The sequence below is a fragment of the Gymnogyps californianus genome, chromosome 6 (genome assembly GCF_018139145.2).
Source record: "Gymnogyps californianus isolate 813 chromosome 6, ASM1813914v2, whole genome shotgun sequence".
In the NCBI taxonomy this organism is placed as follows: domain Eukaryota; kingdom Metazoa; phylum Chordata; class Aves; order Accipitriformes; family Cathartidae; genus Gymnogyps; species Gymnogyps californianus.
The window spans coordinates 40,437,744-40,458,942 of NC_059476.1; the positions used below are offsets into that span (position 1 = coordinate 40,437,744).

Below are 21,199 nucleotides of genomic sequence, written 5' to 3' on the forward strand. Positions count from 1 at the left end.
CTTTAATTTCATCAACAAGCTTTTCATATCCTCTGGACTGCACATCAATGTCAGATTTGCCATTTCTCTCGCCCACTTTAATTATGTCTGTTCAGATAGGTCCATTTATGTCTGCTACAGAAGATGACAGAGAAAATGCAGTCAGGCTTAGTGGAAAATTCAGTGCGTGTTCCTCTCCTTCAGAAAACTTGGTGAAGGCAGACGACACAGTGTTCTTTAAATATGGCAGTGATTGTGAGTGCTTACTTGTTGGGCAAGGAACAGCGTTTCAGCTGGAATACAATAGCCAACTTCGTGCTCAGAGCATTTAGTTCTTTGGTTTTCACGTGACTGCAACTTAAACCTCTAGCTAAACTCAGATACGCCACGTTACCAGGAGAGACCTGTGTTTCTCTCATCCCACAGGTAATAGAAATGTCTTGTGAATTAAGTTCTTCTGTACACACTTCTATAGATGGCAAATCATTTTCTCTGAAATGGAATAATGGAGTGGCTCAGAATGAGTGCTTTGATGAAAATACTCCATAGACGTTCCTCTTGAAAAGGCTGGTTTTGCCCTACAGCCTACAAACCCTACAAAATGGAGATAATATTGCTTAGGGAACTCTCTTGTCCTGAACTAGAGCGAGTCAAAACCATTTGGGCATCATTTTCAACATTAATGTTAACGTTTTTTGCATTGTGTGTGCTTTCTGAGCCGATCAGGTGGGTGAAGAAAACACATTTAGCGGCACTTGGACTGCTCTGGACTTGTTAAAGAATGATATGAGGATTGTCTCTTCACTTTCAAAAATCATATGAGGTGTCCCATGTTCTTCTTCCCTCCCTGTAGTGAAAAGTGAGCCTGGAAAGAACAGAGTTTCTTTTCCGTCCATATGAAGAAAATTTCCTGGTGGCGGAGTAGGATTCCTAGTAGGAATCTTTATTGGAAAAGAGGGTCTGATGGAATCACCTCATACTGCTAATAAATGTGCATAGATACAACAATAGATAATTGCTTTATTATTTAATAATAAATTATGTAATAAGTATAAATATTTAAACACTGAAATTTTGACTTCCCATATCAAGAAGTTTCTGTAGTCTCCTGTATTTTCAGGGTGGTCTTGGTGGTGATTCCCTTCTTTTTATATTTTGACTTCATAACAGGCAAGTCACGGTGCCTGTATTAGCGCAAAGGCAGAGGTCCCAAAATGCTTGTACTGGTTGCATATCCTGGGCTTTTGAGCCTGCCTTCTCTCTGCGTCACTCTAGCCTTTTTCGCTCCCCTGGGCTGAGGGATTGAGGTGCGCACAGCCTCCTGGCCAGACCTGCCTCTGGAAGTGGAACCCAAGTGCAGATGATGTGGGGTAGCAACTTTGTCTTCTGGATGTTCATGTGTATCGTGTGTGTCTTAGCAGAGGTTATTCCCTACTTTTCAAGGCAAAATTACTGGTAATAGCACACGTGAGAATTCCAGAGAACTTTTCTTCGCATGTATTTTGGCCTGTTTTATAGGCTGCAAACCTTTAATACCTTAATGCTTATAAAAGAATGGGGCAGTTCCATAGGTAAAGAAAATCCACACTCAAACCTCTAATGCAATGTAGAAGTGACCAGGCAGTTTTTTGCTAGAAAATCCAAACGTAAAATCAAGTGCTGATCCTCGGAGATATACTGAGTGAGTGTTTTGGAATACAGACGTTCAGCCGGCTAGCTTAATAGTTTGCATATATAAAGTTGACTGCCATCATTTCTCAAAGGAGTGTCTGCTCTGCTTTGCTGCATAGAAACTGTGGTCCACTTAAAAGAAATGTCATAATATATACTATAGCAATATATATTGCTATAAATTACATATCATAATATACATCACATGTACATTGTACATCATATATAATTTTATGTATAATCATAGTATACGAGATAATATATTTTATATATAGGAGCTGGAATGCACAGTCCGCTCTTTAGGGAAATGTTTCAGAACGTAGGTGATTTCCCTTCAGCTGTGTTTTGCTGTTGACAATATAGCAAATGGTGTTTTCTAATCTCAGTTGCAGAAGCCAGTCGCTGGCATTTAAAAGGGACAGCTGACATGAGTGCTTTACGTGGCACTTGTGTATATCATAGTATTTTATTTCTTTGTTCCTGCCTTCTTTTTTGTGAGAATGGCGGTATGTTCAGTAATTGGGAGGATGAGTGAATGCCTCTGAAATGTAGCATATTTATCAAGATGTGGCTATGTATAATGAAATCAGATGTTATGAGGTATCACTGGCATTCCAGCATTCTTGGTACCTTTAGTAAAGCCAGGCACAACTACCCCTTGGATGGGCCGCCTTAGAGGTGCTTGTTTGGAAATGCAGTGCCTCTGAAAGCGCTTTTGACTGTATTAAAATATTCAACCTTAGTGCAGCAGTGTTTTTTCTTCTCCTCAGTCCATGAATTGGTAGAAAATGAGTGTGTCTCTCCTGCTGGATATAGTTGCAGTATATAAATCACTCAGACTTGTTAGTTTTCCCATAGGAGAAGTACCATTCCATTGCTTGCTTTATGATTTTTGCCATGTAATTGCTGAATTAAGCCTAATTACAGGTGACTGGACTTTTTGCATATTGGGATGGTAAGCACTGTTCACAGCCAGCACTTACTTTCCTCCCCGTTACTAAATGTTCTTTAGTCACAGGTACTGCTGTAGCTGCCTTGTTCTTTGCCTCAGTGCTCTCTGACGCTGTTATATGGGTTCATTTTGTTCCTGGCCCTTCAGTCCACCTCCCCTCTGCCTTTTTCCCCTTTCGCTTCTTTGCACTGCATTGTTTTATTCTAAATTAAATTGCAAAATTAGCAAATAAATAAGTAGTGAGATTAGAGGGACATTTGCCACCAACTGGCTGCATCGTATTTCATATCCACCCTCCATTTGGCTTTGCTTGGAGAACGCATGTTCTGTAGTTCTCGCTTCGTACAGTGTTGAACAGAGCCCGTTCCATTTCTTAGCTGATCTTAGCCTCCCTCCGCTGTAATCAGGATGATTAATAACAGCAGGCTGCCTTTATTAAGTTAGGTAATAGAGACCAGAGCTTATTCATCTCCAGCTTTTCCACTTGCTACTCCACTGCCAGCTGGGAAGCACTGGTTCAGCGATCTCCTCCCCCCTCCTCTCAATAATACCGAATGTTGTTCCGTTAATGTATTTTCTCTGAAGCGCTATAATGCAGTGCATGGCTTCTCAGATAAAGCTGTAAACTTCTGCTTTATTCTGAAATTGCTTACTATTGCAGTAAAAACCCTTTTGTGCTGAGATCTGAAGATACGTCTTCTGGGTCAAAGTCAAGATGTCTCTGTGTATTACTCTTCGGGTGAGTGTAGCGTAATGTTCCTTCTGCGACTGGGAAAAATGATACTGAAATAAAAAGTTGGAGTGCCTGTAGGTTTTTTGGAGGACAGGATTATACATGATGAGCTCAAAAAGAAGAAAAGAAACTTTAGCAGCATGTAAGAAAGCAAATTTCCTTTATGGTGTACAATCTAATATGTTTTTATAGGATTAGGGTAAGTAGGTATAAAGACATTGTCTCTGGGTTGTTTTCTAAATAATGGAGATATACGCAGAGTAAATTGGCTCAGTGGTGCTCCTTCCTGCTAAACACATGCCTTGTGTGTGATACAAAAGTAGAAATAATCTTTGTTAAAAGGCTATTTTATAAAGAAGGAATAGTCTTAGGCTTAAAATAAACCCCAGTTCTGGCTTTGTTATTCTACGTTGCAGCACAAAGCAGGCTGACATAGCTGACTAGTAAGGGTTTCTTGAGTTGTGTTGGCAGCTCCAAAGCAGCTCGGCACCTCTCCAGAGGCCACAGAAGTAGTATAACCTTCCCTGTGCTGTATGTGTGTTGTAATAAGGCATCTGGGAGCTGGGGCCCAAGTGCATCACCCCCCCAAAGCTATCGCTAACTGCACAGGAGGGGCTGGAATGGGTCCTTACCTATTTGTGAAAGTACATTTGAAAATCCAGCACTTTGGTTGTCAATTATTAACCTTGCAAAAACTCAACACAGCCAGAATTTGGCTGAAGTTGAGCAAAATTGAGAGAGTGTACTCGGGTTAAATGAAACACTTGAAAAGTCTGTATTGATGTGTACCGGCAGAGCTGAATGCTCTCATCTGTGCGTTGTTGCCTGTCGTGGTTTAACCCCAGCCGGCAACTAAGCACCATGCAGCCGCTCACTCGCTCCCCCATGTGGCGGGATGGGGGAGAGAATCAGAAGAGTAAAAGTGAGGAAACTCCTGGGCTGAGATGAAGGCAGTTTAACAGGGAAAGCAAAAGCCATGCACGCAAGCAAAGCGAAACAAGGAATTCATTCGCCACTTCCCATGGGCAGGCAGGAGTTCAGCCATCTCCAGGAAAGCAGGGCTCCATCACACGTAACAGTTGCTTGGGAAGACAAACGCCATCACTCCCAACGTCCCCCCCCTTCCTCCTCCTTCCCCCAGCTTTGTATGCTCAGTATGACGTCCTATGGTCTGGAATATCCCTTTGGGCAGCTGGGGTCAGCTGTCCCGCCTGTGTCCCCTCCCAACTCCTTGTGCACCCCCGGCCTCCTCACTGGTGGGGTGGGGTGAGAAGCAGAAAAGGCCTTGACTCTGTGTGAGCACTGCTCAGCAGTAACGAAAGCATCCCTGAATTACCAACCCTGTTTTCAGCACAAATCCAAACCATAGCCCCATACTGGCTACTGTGAAGAAAATGAACTCTATCCCAGCCAAAACCAGCACATTGCCAAATTTGCTTACATTTTCAAATATCTAGAATATGAAATTATTATTATTATTACTAAGTTGTTTTGGGGAGCTAGAATTTTCAGTGGAGGAGCCAAAAGTTATGGAGAATATGTAGTCTTCAACGCTTGTACCTCCAAATCTATGGTACCAGTTATTTCAGAGTCCTGAAAGAAAGAATGGATTCTTTTCTTTTTTTATTTCTTAAAATATTTTTATGCGCTCCAGAAACATAGCAGGCTATCAAATTACTAGAGAACTGAAACATTTTTTTTCCCATAGAATTTTCTGCTAAGAAAATTGTGCGGTAATTAAATTCAGGTACTGGTGAAGATCTAAAATGTTCTGCAGATTGACTTGTTTCTTTGTGTGCTGATTCAGAGGATATGCATAAAACTTAGCAATTCGGCTCGAGGGTATAAAACTACTGGAACGTTGCGGTGCTCTTTCAGGCCATGTCATGCATCTTCTCCACCAGGCACAACGGAGGGTCATTAAACTTGGCTGCTGACTTACCAAGTCTTACACGATGACTATTAGTCTAGTTGAGTTGCCATTGCTGCTGGGCTCTCGTGCGGCTGATTCCGTATCTCATATTTGGAGGTGAATTAACTGACTCGTATGAACTTTCACATTAGCTTCCAGAGAAGCTTCTAAGTAGTCCTTTGCATCTTTCCCAGTAGTAGGATCTCTCCCGTGCTGGGGCACATGTCTGGCATGCCGGATTCGTGCAGCTGTGGGGAGAAAGCAGCACGATGCTGCGATGCCGGGGTGCACCCCTGAAGTTAGGCCAGTGCTCAGCAGGGTCTTCTCTGCCCGTAACGGGGTGCAGCAACCTCAGCCCTGCCATGCGGCACGATGCCTCAGGTGCACACATCAGCTCATGGACGTAGCGCTGAGTGTGGCCCAGGAACGTGGTGCCTTATCCCAGATTTTGGGTTTTGGTCTGCTGGTTTCAGAAATATTCTGGGAAGCAGAATGCCACCAGCCAAGGGACAGCTCAACAAACCGACATACCTGTATTTTTTTTGCCTTTCCGTTTCTTTTGCATCTAAAGATGAAAAAAAACATCTCTGAGTTTTCAGGATGTTTAGGGCCACATTATGTCCTCAATGACAGTGAAAATCCTCTTGTCCTTCATCTCATTTCACTGGTGTCACTGATGGGGATTCGGAAAGTGATGGTAATGAAGATGCACTGGGAGGCATTTCTGTTCATTACATTACATCTGCAGAGCTAAATGGAGTTAGAGCAGTCAGAAAGTCCCATCGCCTGTTAAGTTGCTGGTTCTACCGCTCACTACGCCACTGTTGGGAGGATCGTAATTACCCTCATTGCATTAACAAGTGACAGACTAATTTTAAGCTAACTTTTGCTGATAAATACAGTAGAACTGTAGATGCTGTTGTTACTTAAAGTATGCCTTTTAAAAATTGGTTCTTGTGAGTAGTACTACAAGCAGATGGCCACTTTCAGTAGAGTTTTAAAATACTACAGTGTTTTCAGCATCACAAGTTCAGCTGAATGACTTTTAAAATAACTCTGTGGGGAACTGCCCTATTTTTAAGTGCATTCTTTAATTGCTGCTTTTCAGTCTTCAGTGCATTTTTATTATATATTTCAACCTAAACATGCAATTTGTGTGTTTCAGATGAAATATTACTCTCGTTCCACTATACTTTGTGGTGTTTCTTGCAATGTCAGTTAAAGCCAATGGCTGCAATGTACCCATTTCTCATAGCCAGAAAGGAGTATGCTATTTGTTCTTCAATTTTAATCGTGTTTTAGACAGAGATATTCTCAAAGGCAATGAATTCCAGCAGAAGCCATGCCAGGAATTTCTGAGACAAGGGAATGTTGTTACCAGTTCTGCTAAAAGTGACCCTGCGTTATAACCTTCCAGCCTTACAGGACGTTTCTGTCTTGAATGAAATAATAGTTCCGTGCAAGGAAACAAAAGCATCCCCCCCCCGCAGCAACAGAAGATGATTGTATGCTAATTAGGGAGGTAAATCTTTTACATATTTGGTCTATCTGAATCCTTGTGCAAAACGCCATTCTAAAGACAGTTAAGGTTTCTTTTAGTCATTTGCATTCACGTAATGTTTGGAGGTTTTTTTTATAGTAATCTGCATATCCCAGATTTTTTCTGTCAAGTTTTACCTGGGAGAATTATTGTCACTGAGGTGTCTGTGACAGGTTATCACCCTAGCTGCCAGTTAAGTGCGTGCTAGAAGTAGAGATGAGTAGAGTTTACCGTATCTGCAAACAAACAGGAGTGCTTATTTAGAGGATGCCAGTCAACTAGCAATGTGTCAGACAATCTATATTTTTATTTTCCCTGCAAAAATGGCTCTGCACTAAGAGTATATATTCACTGCTAGGCTAGGACCTGGGTCTGACAGACTTGGATTTTTCAAAATCTTACAGAAAAGCTGCTATTTTAAGGGCATGCTAACTTTCACGCAAGGAGCAGAGAAACTGGATGGATAAATGTGAATCAGTGGTCTTGAAAAATTATGAGGTGGTGATGCTGCTTGGACAGCATTACTATACTTTGGAAATCTTGTGTCAGGAAAAAAACAACACCAAAATGTAACCTCAGCAACTGCGAAAGATTTTGTTTAAAACAAGGGACGTCTTAAAGTCATTGATGTCCTTTTTTATGAGGTTTGTCTTCCTCTGCACCCTAGTGCATCCTTGATATATCAGGCAGCATGTTCCCTCTTGTTCCCTTGCTTTTGCCTCCCAACTCGGCTATTGCTTTTTGATTTGATATTCCGATCACATAAATTAGCCCAGAAAATCTTGTATTTTCCCATAACTCATAGTTCTGATGGAGTGTTTAGACCTCCAGCCTCTCTTGTTTATTTCTCCGTACTTCTTTGCCCTTGTATCCAGTACTGATGATATTTGCTTTTATGCCTTTGTTTACAAAACTCTCTGTGGGCTTTAACTGAACCCTTCTCAGTCCCAGTTTCTGACATGTATTCTGTCCTTGCCCAACGGCCATGGTTAAAGCTCTTCTGATGGCCGCGTCTGAACAGCTTACATTTTCCTTCTGGCTCCATCCATTCTTGCGAGAGTTGGGGTCCCCACCATCTTGGCTGCCAGCCCTAGCTACGGTCTTGATGGGAGCACCCGTTCTCCCTGTTGCACACAGAATTTGAAGGTCATCCAGCTGAGCTGTAATGCTTCTAAACCTCCTTTTTTCATTGCATGCACAGTGCAGCAGATACAGAGCAGCAGTCTGCTACAGGAACTCAGCAGATTTCATGGGCCCCACTAGAGCAGCAGACCAGACAAGGAGGAAGGAAAAGAATATTTTTTTTTAATCTTTATTAAGGTCTTGTCCTTTCTAAAGCAGCTTGTTAGAGCAATAATGAGTTATGCTTATAACTTTCCATAAACTCTCCATATGTGAGGTACAGGTGTGCCTGCTGTCTGTGCAGAAACTTCTCAGGCGCTCAGTGAGGTCCTTTCCCCATCAGTTTGGTGCTTCCGCAGGCACGCTGAAGGCGTTGCAACCTGGCATAGGCATGAGTATTTTTTGTTTGTTTCTTTGGAGGGACATTCTGCAAACAGCCACTCTCCCTTTCCCTTTTTGAGTATTTTACGAATAACATCACGTTTTAAGACTTCTCCCATAAACAGATCTGCATGGAAAACTGTAGAAAAATGTGAGATTTTGAATTTAGAACAAACGCTTCCAAAAGCGCATACTAAGATGTCTGCAGACGTTCAGTTGTCAAAAAAAAAAAAAAAAAAGGAAAGAATATTCAGTAATAAAGTTAAAGAAAATTGGTCACATGACAAGAATTAATAAAATGACCAGTAAATGTGATCATCTGTAATAAATTTTAATTCCCCAGAACTGCATTTATCTCGTGTATTGACACATTGCGATTCATATACGTATCCGCAGAGTGTGCCATTCTGTGCTCTGGCAGCTTGTAATGAATCCTTCTCTTTGGAAAAAGAACAGGTTTGTTTTGGTTTATTGTTGTTATGCCCTTGTTATCTCAGGCATAGCTGCTGCTGAATTCTATCAACCTATCTTTCTTCTACTTGTAGAACTTCTGTAGGTTTTTTTCCCCTTGTGGTAAACATGTCAGCTCGACATTCCAACTTTCTTATAGCTGTAAAACTTGCTCATGCCTTTTGGAGTAGCAGGTGTTCTGGCACCTGATATGTTGTGCTATACTGGAGGGCCAGATGAAATATCCCACCAAAAATGGTTGAAGTAGTTGTTTCTGTGTGTGAAAATTTATTGTATGCACCCTGTGTAAGGCTGGAATTGAAGAGTTCTGAAATCATATAGCTTAATAAAAGGATGACAGGGTTTTTTTTTGTGAAATATAGATGGTGTTTCCCATGAGCCATTTAAAACTCAACTGATGTCATAAATACAAAGAGCTAGACTTAAGGACGCTATTTCTGATGACCTCTCCTAACACTGCTAAGCTTTTCCCAAGAGTTCAGCATTTAAGAGGGTATGTTGGAGCAGAGATTTTTTGAAAGTGCTCTGAAGGTTACCATCCTTCTACGCCTGTGGGTTTTGTCTATTAGTATCTTGTTTGGGCTGTTGTCAATCTTGATCAGCACAAATAAATCACTGCAGCTTTCTGGCTCCATCTCATCTTTAGGATTTTGGAACGCTATGTCCAAGATCAGATTCCCGGTGCGACAGTCGTGGTGGAATCCATCGGTGCGCGGAGGTTTGGGGATGGGTACTCTGAAGAGGATTACACCAAGTCTGACCTCATGGTCTACGCAATTGACCCGCAGACGAATAGAGCTATAATGAGGAACGAACTTTTTAAGTAAGTATATTATTTGTTGCTCTTCCTATATTTCTATGGACTGTTTTGAAGCCTTTTGGTCTGTCTCTGTTGGCAAGTGGTTCAACACAATGGGAACAGAAAAATCTATTGAAGCATGCCCCTACACCTACCCTATGTGCAGCTTGGGAGTTTACAACTTTACTAGGTTCAGTCCATGCCCTTGAGCTGAATGGCCCCAGTACGTGTGATTTAGACATTGTCGCCATGAGGGCTTGCAATACATTTGGTCCACCCTGTGGAGGAGCCTCCAGTTTAAATTCCTCTGAAGGAATTTACTTTCTATGTACCAAAACTTCTCTGTGATCTCCAAGCAAGGGCTTTGGTGCTCCAGTCGTTGACCTTCACACTTTCTGCAGTTTCCAGTTGGAGCGTGTCTCTCTCTCTCTTCTTTTTTGTGGAAACCGAAGGAGAAGAAGAAAGGGAAGGGGAAGGAAGAGAGGTGGTGTGCACCTAGTCTGAAGCATAGACATCGGGGCCTGACCCAGGTGTACATCTCCACGCAGGAAATCAGTAGTGCTCACAGGTGCCCAGTGGGCTGAGCAGACAGATCTGCATGGCCCCATCCCACCAGCTGCTAGAGGAGATGGTGAACAGCAGTAGACAGGCCACTTATATTCATAATTTGATGCTGTTTTGCCTTTTCAATTGACTTCCAAATTAGCAGTTAAATTCCAGTGTCACATAAAACATAAGAGATGGCTTTTTATTGACTGATTATACTCACAGCATGTTGCCAGTGGATGGGCCAGCTCTGGTCACTGCAGCAGAGCGGTTTGATCGGGTGCCACTCTGCCTGGGCTTTTGCACCTTAGCAGAGCTCCGGTGGGATATCACTCTGGCACGCTGCTGCTTTAGGGGCCAGCGGTAAGTCCGCTCTCTGCCTGTGTAAGAAGAGAAGCCAGAGATTACATGGGTAAGGAAATGAAATCAAGGTAATCTCTTTACATGGTTTTTCTGAGTCCTCACTAGCGGCAAGTAGGTTCTAAGACCAAATTAGTATCTCAACCCATTCAGCTGCCAATGTATCAATATGGCTGTAGAATCATTTTGTTAGAAACTATACTTTTGTGTTGCAGCATTCTGCATATGATTCAAAACAACGAAAATGCAAATCAGGCTCCTCTTCTAAAGCAGCCGCTATCTTTTGGGTTTTTTTGCATGTGTTTCACCTTTGTATTTGCTTTTTATCTCGGTGAAAACTAGACCAGACTGTTCCATGATGGTATAAAGCAGCATGTCAGTCAGCAGCCTAAAAAGCAAATGGCTGTGAGCCATCTCGGTGGACTGTGATTGAAAAAGGGCTTGTTCTCCCAAGCTCTTAATTTAGTACAGATGAATTATAGCACACTAAAGCTCTGCATATATTCAGAGTTTATAGGTTGGAAAAGATCACTGTGATCAGTCTGACCTAGTATAATAAAGACCACAGGAACTCCCAAAATTAATTCCGCTTTGAGCATGTCTTTCGGCAAAGCAACTGCTAAAGAAAATCCAATCAACTACATCCTTTGTGTTGTTATTGCAGGGTAATCATTTATACTGTCAAAAATTAGGCCTTTTTTTCTTTTTTTTAATTTGTCTAGATTCAGTCATAGAGTTTTATTATAACTTTGGGTGCTAGACTGAAGCATCCAATTGGTGCTTTTAATTTCTGGTTCCCACCAAGGTCTAGGCTTATGATCACATCATCCTCTTAAATTTTTTTCTTAAGAATTTCCTTGACCTCTGGGCTATGTTTTAATTCTTTTCATCACTTACACTTTTCTCTGAACCCTCTCCAGTCTTCCAGCATCACTTTCTGAACTAGGAATATAAAAATCAGGTGCAGTTTAGCAGCGGTAGCTTTCAGAGTGGTGGCAATGCAGCCTCCTTCTTTCTGGTGGCCATTTTTTGTTTGTAGGTATCTGGTCATACAGTCTTTTTAGGTCTCGGTGATGCACTGGGAGTTTGTGTTCACTCGTCCACTGCCAGAGCTGCTGATCATTCCTAGAATGGGGTCTCCGTGATTTTGTTCCCAATTTTAATCAAGAGTGGAAGTGGAAATTAAGGAAACCTGGCAGGAAGCCAGCAGAAAGCCCTGATAAATAACCATTTTCCGTTCTCTCTAAGGAAAAGTGCCAGTAAATCTGCTTGCAGTGCTCCTGTAAGTGACTGTTGTACCCCAACCCACTCCCCAAACTAGTCTCAATAAAATGTATCTTACTGCCTTACACCCAGACTATCTACTGATCCCTCTTTATCATTACTTTTCCACTTTTACGGTCTGTAAATTCATTCAGGTCTCTGTTTTCTTCCAGTCGTAGCCAGTTTAGAGTATGGCCAAAGTGGGATCCCATTAGAAATGCTCAAGGTCAAAAGGACATTATTTGATGCTGTCCAGGTTCAGAAAATTTATATGACCTTGATGACAGCTGAAAATTCTGGCACCCTTTTACTCCTCACTTTGGAAAGCTCTCTGCAAATCTACTATTATTAGTATATGAAAGTGAGCTACTACCTGTGCATGGAGGCACTTAGCTCTTTCAGCTCCATAAAAAGAATCTTTTTCTGATGCAGACTCTCTTCATGGTCAGAAAATGTGGCCCTCTTCATTTTGGTGCCCTTTGAAAATATAGGAATGTCTTTTGAGGGATGTTTGTGTGTCCAGTGAAATACACAGAGCAGAATAGAGTTAAGATAGGTTAAAAAGCAGTTTTTCAAATGTGAAGGAAAGGTTATTCATTTGCCTGGTCTGCAAACGTATGGGGTATCAGCCTAGAAGCAACCTCATTAAAATGCTCCATGTGCCTGCATATTCAGCTTCCCCCCTCCCCTTCTCTCTTCAAAAGCTTTTAAATATTTAAATCAGCAAAATCCCAGGGAATGCTTTCCTGGCTTTAGGGTAGAGGTGAGTAAGTGTCAGCTTACTAAAGTAAGGAGAAAAATGAAGTGAGAGTTTTGTAGGTTGACATCTGAAGTTAATGAGTTTTCACTAGCAAGTGGATGAACCTCAAGAGATTTGGCTCAGCTCAGGTGCTTACCCAAACCTAAAAAGAAATCCCTTCTGTGGCCATCTTTCCTGGAGTTTTGATCTTTAGAGGGATGGCTCAATGTTCTTCCTGCCCCAGTCACAGGACACAGTAGCAACAGTTGTCCCCTTGTTGGGAAGAGATTGCCAGTAGTCAAAACCATCCTTCTGCCAGCCAGGAATCTGCTCTGGATCCTCGCAGAGAAGAGATCAATAGGAGAAAGGATCATTTAATAAACTGGATATGATGGGAGAAAGGTTAGAAAGTCAGAAAGAGATGGAGCCCCCTGTTTTAAAAACTTAATTAGCAATAAGGAATATAAATTTAGCCATGGTGTTTTCCAAGTGTTCAAAAATTTCATGATATATACAGAAGAGAGAACGGTTCCAACGGCACAGATTTAGCACATGAATTCTGCCAGTTGTGATTTTAACACAACTTATAAAATTAATGTGTATTGGAAGATACCTGTGGCTTTTCTTAAATGAGCTTTTTGGGAACACCCTGCTGTGTTTCTGCTTATAAAACGTAGTGGAGGCCCTGACTTGAACAGAGTTTTATGTTTCACTGTTTGAAAACAATTATCTGCAAAGGTCTTTTAAGGAATGTGGGGGTAAGTTGAGGACAGAGTGGAGCAGAGCGACCTGTTCCCCTTCGCAGGTGGAGTGCTGCTGGGATACAGACACATATCACTGGTGACTCATCCTGGTTGGTGCTGGCAGCCAGGCACAAGTCAGAGCAGTGCTGGGGTGCCAAAGGTGCTTGGCTTTACACGGGAGCTGGGAGGAAAGGATAGTCAAGACAGCTAATGCCCAGCAGCAGCTGAGCAAAGTCACACTCGTGACCAGCTACAGAGCTGCATTTCTGCAAGAAGTAAGCCCCACTAAACCAAAGCTAATGTTTGAGGCTCCCGTAATCACCTCTGGGAAATGTCGCTCCAGTACGTCAGGTCAGGTCCAACAGTCATTTACGACACGGAGATACGAGGAGATGCAGTGTGCTCTGGATGTGCTGGATTAATGCTGCTGTGCACAACGACAGTGCATGCACAGGCTATGCCGTACTCGCTACCAGGCTATTTTGAATGGGCTGCCTCACATCCAGAAGTCCCAAACGAGTAGCCCAATCCCACGTATTTGCATTCAAGCAAAATGTTTGGCTGGAAAACAAAGATATGATTTAGAAGTCATGGACATAACAGCCACGCTGTGTTCATCACTGCCAGCTGGGGAAAACCCATGGCGCTCTCACGACATGCTGATTTTTCCCTATCCTGTACTTCGTAAGACTGATACGCAACGAGAGATTCATACTTTCCTTAAGACTGTTACGACTGATTACTTGACATTTTTATTAATCAGGAATCTGTCTGGTTACACCAAAAAATGGGTCTGAATAGTAACTGTGCTTTGTTATTTCTTCCCTCTACCACAAACTCTTAAAAGACTTTGAGGCCACTTAGATAATTTTACAGACTGAAATGGTCAGCCTCCTTTTTATCTTTTATATGAAAGAGGGTTTGATTTATTGGAGCATAAAAAGCAGTTGAATCCAGAAAATTTCTGCTGCATATATTAAGTGGAAAATGTCCACCATTAAAAATAAAATGCTTACCCTGTCTGAATTTTTTGCACAATGTGTCATGTTTCTCATGGAGTAAATGTGCACGGTTGAGTTACGAACCCGTTAGAATAGGGTTTGTCAAGAAAATGCTAACAGAATTTTAACTGCGAGATTGTGAAAATCATCCAGAGGTTTAATGCTGTCCTACTCGAATGCTTTTGCCAACTCAAAGGACGTGGAACATGCACCAGTGACATCTAGCGTACAACAAAAGAATTAGAGCTCCGTTTATACTCGGTTTATGTCTTGTGAAGCAGCATTGCAGGTCTTTAAGCTGTGAAAAGGGATTTTTGCTCAAATACCAAGAAAATGTTTTGCGGAAGAAATCAAGGAATTAGTTGTGAATATCAGCAGAGCATACGAATACAAAGGGAAAATATTCTTCAAAACGCCTTGGGTTGCTTTTTGTGAGAGTGTGGGTCTGTGAGTGAGCAGCCACTGCTCCTCTTTGAAGTTAGTATCATGAAACCAGCACCAGTTCATCATTCGGGATGAATTGTTCTGCATGTTATGAGATCCAGCTAATACGTTATACACACAGATCAGAGTGCATTCTCCCCAAAGTTCCAAAAAACCCGAGGACAAACAATGCTATGAGGGTTTATCAGTAAATTAATTTGAGAGGAAATCAATTGTAAGAAATTAATACCCTTCAAGAAATGGTCTTTTAGGAGTGTAATTTCTGTCTCATGATCAGACAAGGAAATAAAAGCTATTTCAGACTTTTTTTAGACATATTCAGAGTTTATATGCAGAAATCCTTTCAGAATATTTTTTTAGCTGTTGTTTTTTTGGTTTTTTTAATCTCAGCGTTTTTCACTTGGCTTTCTTTCTCCAGGAGAACCACTGTACATGTAAGGGCCTAGGGTTCTGCTATAGCTAAGAGCCAGCAGGATCCTCCTCCGTCCTAACGGGTGCCTCCTACTTTGATCTTTATAGCTGGAGCCTACTACTTGGCAGCTTGTGAGACAGTCAATCCTCACTTCAAAAGTTATGCAAGAATTTTTATTTTCCTTTAGAAGTTAAAGCCCTGGCCAATGTATTTTTTTTTTTTTTTTTTTAAATAAAGCCTTGGCCAAAATATTTTTTCAAACTCCTAAAGTAAATTTCTTTAACAAACATACTGTTTGCTATCAAAAAGTCATCCAATAGAAAATTTTCCTTCATATGGGAAATGAGGTAATTTGATTAGGATTTACATTTGGCTACCTGTCTTTCAACTGCCAATTATCGGATCAGAATACTGAACTTCTTCCGCTGCATTTGCTTTTTCAGAGACCGTTCCAGCCCTTTGCTCGGTAACTATGTTGTTCCAAGTTCCTCTCGTAGGTGATGCACAAATGGAAGACGGACATTATTATAGGTTGCAAGCAGTGACAGCAGCGCGTTTTTCCTGGTTAGCTAATGCCCGAGTTTGGCCTAGGATCTAACTCCGTCTTAACGGTGTGCCTTGTAGGCCTACTTGAAGCCAGTGATTTTTGGATAGCTGTATACATAGTCTATTGCTCCTCTAATTAGTAATGTTAGTCAAGGTTGTTCTGGTATCTGGCAGTGTTTGGAGAACCCCTGAAGTTTAAATTACAGTTTATTATAAGCATTTAGTGCTTTTCCTTTTAGAAGAGGTGTGAAACTCCAGAAGAAATGGCCTGCATCTTCTCAAAAAAAGAAAAAAGAGGAGGCAGTTTACAGTAATCTCTGTCATCTTTTGTGACCTCCAACTTGAGTTTTAAGGAAACGAGTAGAGATGATGTAGCCTCTTCTAAAATGTTACTGTCTTCCTTGTTACAATTCTCCTGCATCTCTCAGGAATGTTGCTACGGATTCCACCCAAAAACTGCCGTGGTGGAGAGGATGCTGTCGGATAGCCTGAAGCCAGTGAATGAACTCCCTCAGCACTGTGCCAAATGTTGAGAGGGCACATCCTTCAGCTACTCTGATGTTCACTCCCACTGGAGATGAGTTCATCCGATCGTTGTCCCTCTGTGGTTTCCTCTTGCCGTCAAACAGTCATGCTATAAGACGAAAGTCTTACTCAAGTAATTCAATACGTAGTACCAGCACTACAATCTAAGAAAATAGCAGAGACATGGAGGCTAACTAGACAGAGCAGATGCAAGAATGAGGTTCAGAATTGATGCAGCTGAGGGGAAAGGGGCGGGGATTAATAAAAACCTAGTTTTTCCAAATCCCTTTTCTTTTTAATATTGAAAGGGAAGTCAAAAGGGAACAGACTGTAGGCTATCCCTCCAGCTGAAGAATTTCCCTAAGAAGCTGAGGAAAGTCCTCTAAAAATTACCCGCTTTCAGAGTAGCATCGAGTTGATCTTTAGGCCAGAGTGGTCTTCAGGGATGTGTGCAGGAGGGTTAGTCAATCCTCTGCAACAGACCGCTGAAGGAAAAAGCACAAAGCCAGCCATTTGCCATGCTGCTCTCAATGGCACGGAGAACTTTTTGCCCCTAGAAATTAGGATAAGCTTCAGCTCACCTCTCCTTTTCAGTGTTTAAACTGTGTTCTGGTTTTAAGCACACTGGAGTTATCACTGACATAGGGATTACAGGGAATTACTAATATTCTTAAGCACATAAAGAGGAGGTATGTGCTTTATCAGACCACAGTTATTAACCCAACTATGCAGTAATTCAAACACAGTTAATGAACTTGGCTGTAATAGTTTTCTTTTGTGCCATTGAAGGTTCCTGGATGGCAAACTGCTGGATATCAATAAAGAGTTTCAGCCGTACCTGGGGCAGGGGGGACGCATCCTGGAGATCCGCACTCCAGACGTGGTAGCGAACGTCAAGAAGCAGGCGCAAGCCGTAGGCTACACGGAAGGCGCGTTACTTGCTCTGGCCGTCATCATCATCCTGTGCTGTATGCCAGCTATTTTAATAGTTATGGTCAGCTACAGACAGTAAGTACTCCTCCTCCTTTTTGTGGTAGCAACGTTGTAGTAGGGATGCTACATTTCTTAGCAGAACTGCTTTGAAAATTATCCTTCATTGTAAGGAAATTATTATACAGGGATATATTTTTAATTTCCCTCTCACCACAAGAGGTGGTTAATGCTTGATGTGGGCTGCGCATGAAAAGAGAAAATGCATGGGAAGTGCATCTTGGGAAGTGCATCTTGCTATACTTTCTAAAGTTGTGGTGCAGTAACTGTTTTAGAATACATGCTGAAACACAAGATCAAAAGCCAGATGTTCAAAATGCAAGTGTAGATTCAGAGCTGAGTTCTGTGCCAAAAAAAAAAAAAACAAACAAAAAAAAACAAAAACGAAAAAGGTGCTGTTTCAATAAATAAATCAAAAATCAAATTGTGTAGCTTGGGCAAAGAGGACTCAACTTTTTTTGTTTAAATCCTAAAATACTCACAGTTATATTTTTTCCCTAGCTATGTGCTTCTTAATTGCAAATGTTTCATGAAGAATTGATTTTGTGCCATTTTAGCGCTATGTAAACTACCGTATACTAGAGAGAACCTTCTTGATATTTCTACTCACTTCTCGTAGACTCAAGAGGTTTAAGTAATTGGGCTAATAGACTAATTAAAGGATCAACATCACTAACAAGTTCCTCTCAACTAAGCCTTTTCAAGTCCACTCACATTTAAAATCAATGCATTTGGACTTAAAGGCTGTATATTTATTCTTTAATTTCTTCTCATGGAAGATTTCTAATTCCACGTGCATGCTCTGAGCACTCAAAGAATTGCCAATCATTACAAAATGAAAATACAAATAATTCTGTACGTCTTCCCCAGAAAATGGCTGTATTCGACTTCTGTATGTATCGGTCTGTACCTCCATATCTTTCTATCTGCATTTTAAAACTGGTGAACTAGCTGGAACGTAATATGCCCTCATCATGGAAAACCTCTGCTCCACAGGACCCATGTAGGAAGGAGTTCCCAGAGCCCTGCTGGATTTTTTGTTTGTTTGTTTTTCTTTTTTGTTTGTTTTGTTTCTATGAAAAATGCTTTGGCATCTGCTCCCTTCATTGTGTTGAGGGCAATGAAGCGTCAGTGCCTCTGCAGACTCCTGCTGCAGTGTTGCATCAGTCTGTGGGAGGAGAGGGCATGGAAGAGCTGATAAACATGTATTACAGTAAAGCAATTACAGTCTGAATGCTGCAATAGATGTAATGTGGTACAATACGCCAGGTGAGATTTAAACTGCATTTTTCCTTTCTGCACTGCAGTTAGGAGTTAGCAAAGCACTATGTTAGTCATCATTTAAAAAGTGTTTCCTACGTGAAAAAACAGCAGCCTGCCTGAGAGCACTTTCCTTAGTGACACCAGAAAACCAGCCAAGGATAGGCATTTCTTGATGGTTACTGCATGTTCTTTGGATTATATTTACATCCCAGTTTCTCCAAACAAGCTGGGTCAAAGGAAAAAGTCCTTTTAAAGGAGCTGGAAAGAACTTGACAAACTTCTGCGCCGTTGGGATGGCAGTGCATCTCAAAACTGCTTTACTTAGCCCCAAATTGTATAGAAAATTTGCTTCCAGTGAAACGCTACTGAACCAGTTCAACCTGCAGTTAGGTGGTGGTTGTTGTTATCTGAATTGCCTGTTTCTTTAAGAAATCTAATAGCACTATTTTTCCTTGACATCTCTTAGATTATCAAAAGATTATCAATCTCTTTTCAGAGCTTTAAGGAATCTGCTTAACTTCATTTCATCAAAAAATTGTATTTTTGTTGTCTAGAAGTAGGACTTGGAGTTGGATTTATAACAGACCAATGTGAATAAACTATACTTTTACGAAAAATGTATCACTGAAGAGTGCCAAAGAAAATAAAAGGAATTTTAGTGTTAATATCAACACCAAAAGCTATCCTGAGCCTTACGGTTTGTTTTTGCATTACAGCCTTTTTTCTCCTTTTCAGTATTTTTCCTGGTAACATTCTGGCAAAGTAGGTGCTCCAGTCTGCCACTGAGTGTAGAGATTGTAGCGGGATAAATGTAACTGTCATACTGACAGCACATATAATGGAAATGTTAAGATTTTCTCACTGTTAGAACTTTTTATGTGCAGTAGGTCCATTTTTCAGTGCTTTCCAGATCAGCGATCAGCTTACTAAATTTTGTAAAAATACTAGTTCCTGAAAAGAAAACTCATTTAATTTATAAAATTATCACTGTCCAAGTGCAGCTCAGTGCCTCCATTTATGACTTGTAAACAAGCCAGAAACTATCATTATTCTTTTCTATTAAATAGTGTCTTTGAAATACACTCTCCAATACAACCCCATAAGGTAACTATAAATGATGTGTTATTGACTAATCACAAAAGACCGTTATCTTCTAAACAGCAACCAAAAAGAATACTTCTTCACCATTGAAGATGTTTTCTATAGCATTCTTGAAACATGTTAAAATTAGAAAACAGTTATAAAAATGCATCCCTAGTAGTCCACCTGTTACAGGAATATCACGAGGTATATTTGTGTTTTCATGTCTTACTCTTTTCTGTGTGTGTGTGTGGCAGGGAATTGTTTTCTGTAAGCCCAAAGCAGTTTTCCCCGCTGTAATTCGTGTTTATGCTGACCACAGAATTGTTTCAAGAGTCTCACAAATAGCAGCTAAACACTGTTCTGCTCTGGAAATTATGATTCTTTAAACATGTCATTAATTCTGTAATTTTATGTGTGGAATAATTAAGTAGCATCTAGTTTATTACTCCTATTAGGTTCATGGTTTAGGACAATTGTTGCAAACGAATTCATTTAACCTTCCTTTTTATCTCTTTATCTTTTTTTGCATAACAAAACAGATTCAAAGAGTAAGTACTTATTTTCAGCTTTGTTTCTAACAGCTTGTATAGGAATACTGACAGCCCACCAGTCTTTATTTTTAAGAAGAAAGGGGTACTTGACATTCAGTAAAGAGTTACTTCCTATACTCCAGCTTGCTCCTGAACACCTTGTATGGCGAGGTTAAAAGTTACTTATATGGTGGCTACTCAGTGTATTTTATTATTGCACGCTAGCACACACAAAAGATCCCGTGGTTCAGGACCTTGCCTGTTTCCTGCAGAGAAAAAAGAAAATATTTCCATGGGTGTGGTATTCCTCAAGCAAGCAAGTGCACGTCAGGCTGGAGTGCATGGAGAGACTTCCCTAGGAAGGATCAGGTGTCGGCCACCCTCAAAACCAAAGCGAGGTCGATCAGTCATGTCACCTCAGTGGCGCTCCCCCAGTTACACACGTGAGGGGCCACAGGCTTTGTTTTCTAGATAGAAAACAGAAATCTGTTTCATAGTGAATTTACCCCTTTAAAAAAGTAATTTTTTCAGGAAAATTGTTCATTGAGACAGAAATTTCCCAGCCAACTCTAATGAGAAAGGAGTTGTAAGTGATAACTTAAACTTTGCCAGAGACTTTTTTTATGTTTAAAATTACAGTTTCTCGGCACTTGAATGAAGCACTTGACCAAAGAGCTTACTCTCTGCACTGTTAGTCTCGGGCAGCCAGAACAGATAAACCTCCTGAGAGCAGTGTCAAAGCTAGCACATACATTCTTTCCTGGGAAATACCCGCTGTGTCAGTGTCATGCTGCTTGCTCAGGAGGTTTCTGTCCAGGGGCAGCGCTGGGATTCCACCAAGAGAGAACAAATACCAGAGAGCTGAAAAAGCCAGGAAAAGATTATCACATTATTACTTTTCTTTGAAGACGACAAAATGCAGGGATGTTCTGAAAACTGCAGGAAAAAACATAGAAAACTTTACATCTCAGCTTACGTTAGGGTATAGAGTGTTTCTAACGAGTATTTCTCCTTCCCTACGTGGCTTACCAAAGGCGGCAGGCTGAATGCGCAAAGACTGCGAGAATCCAGATGGCTTTACCAGCAGGCAAACCAGCAAGCACCGCTGCCAATAACCTCTATGAAGAGCTTGGCGACAGCACCATGTAAGTATTCCTTGTGATACATCAACAAACTTGTTAGTGACCAAAGCCG

The 21,199-nt window shown here is 41.2% G+C and overlaps 1 protein-coding gene across 5 annotated transcripts in view; it reads left to right on the forward strand.

Annotated features, from left to right (window-relative positions):
• The window catches only part of PCDH15 (protocadherin related 15), a 419,295-nt gene that overhangs the window by 376,406 nt on the left and 21,690 nt on the right, over nt 1-21,199 (forward strand). For 4 of the 5 annotated variants that reach the window (XM_050898730.1, XM_050898731.1, XM_050898732.1 and 1 more), the window contains 3 exons: nt 9,408-9,584; nt 16,929-17,147; nt 21,040-21,150. In XM_050898730.1, the coding sequence (XP_050754687.1) occupies nt 9,408-9,584; nt 16,929-17,147; nt 21,040-21,150 (507 nt within the window). Of the gene's footprint in view, nt 1-9,407; nt 9,585-16,928; nt 17,148-20,014; nt 20,024-21,039; nt 21,151-21,199 lie in introns of all 5 variants that reach the window. The other variant, XM_050898729.1, reaches the window with a different exon arrangement.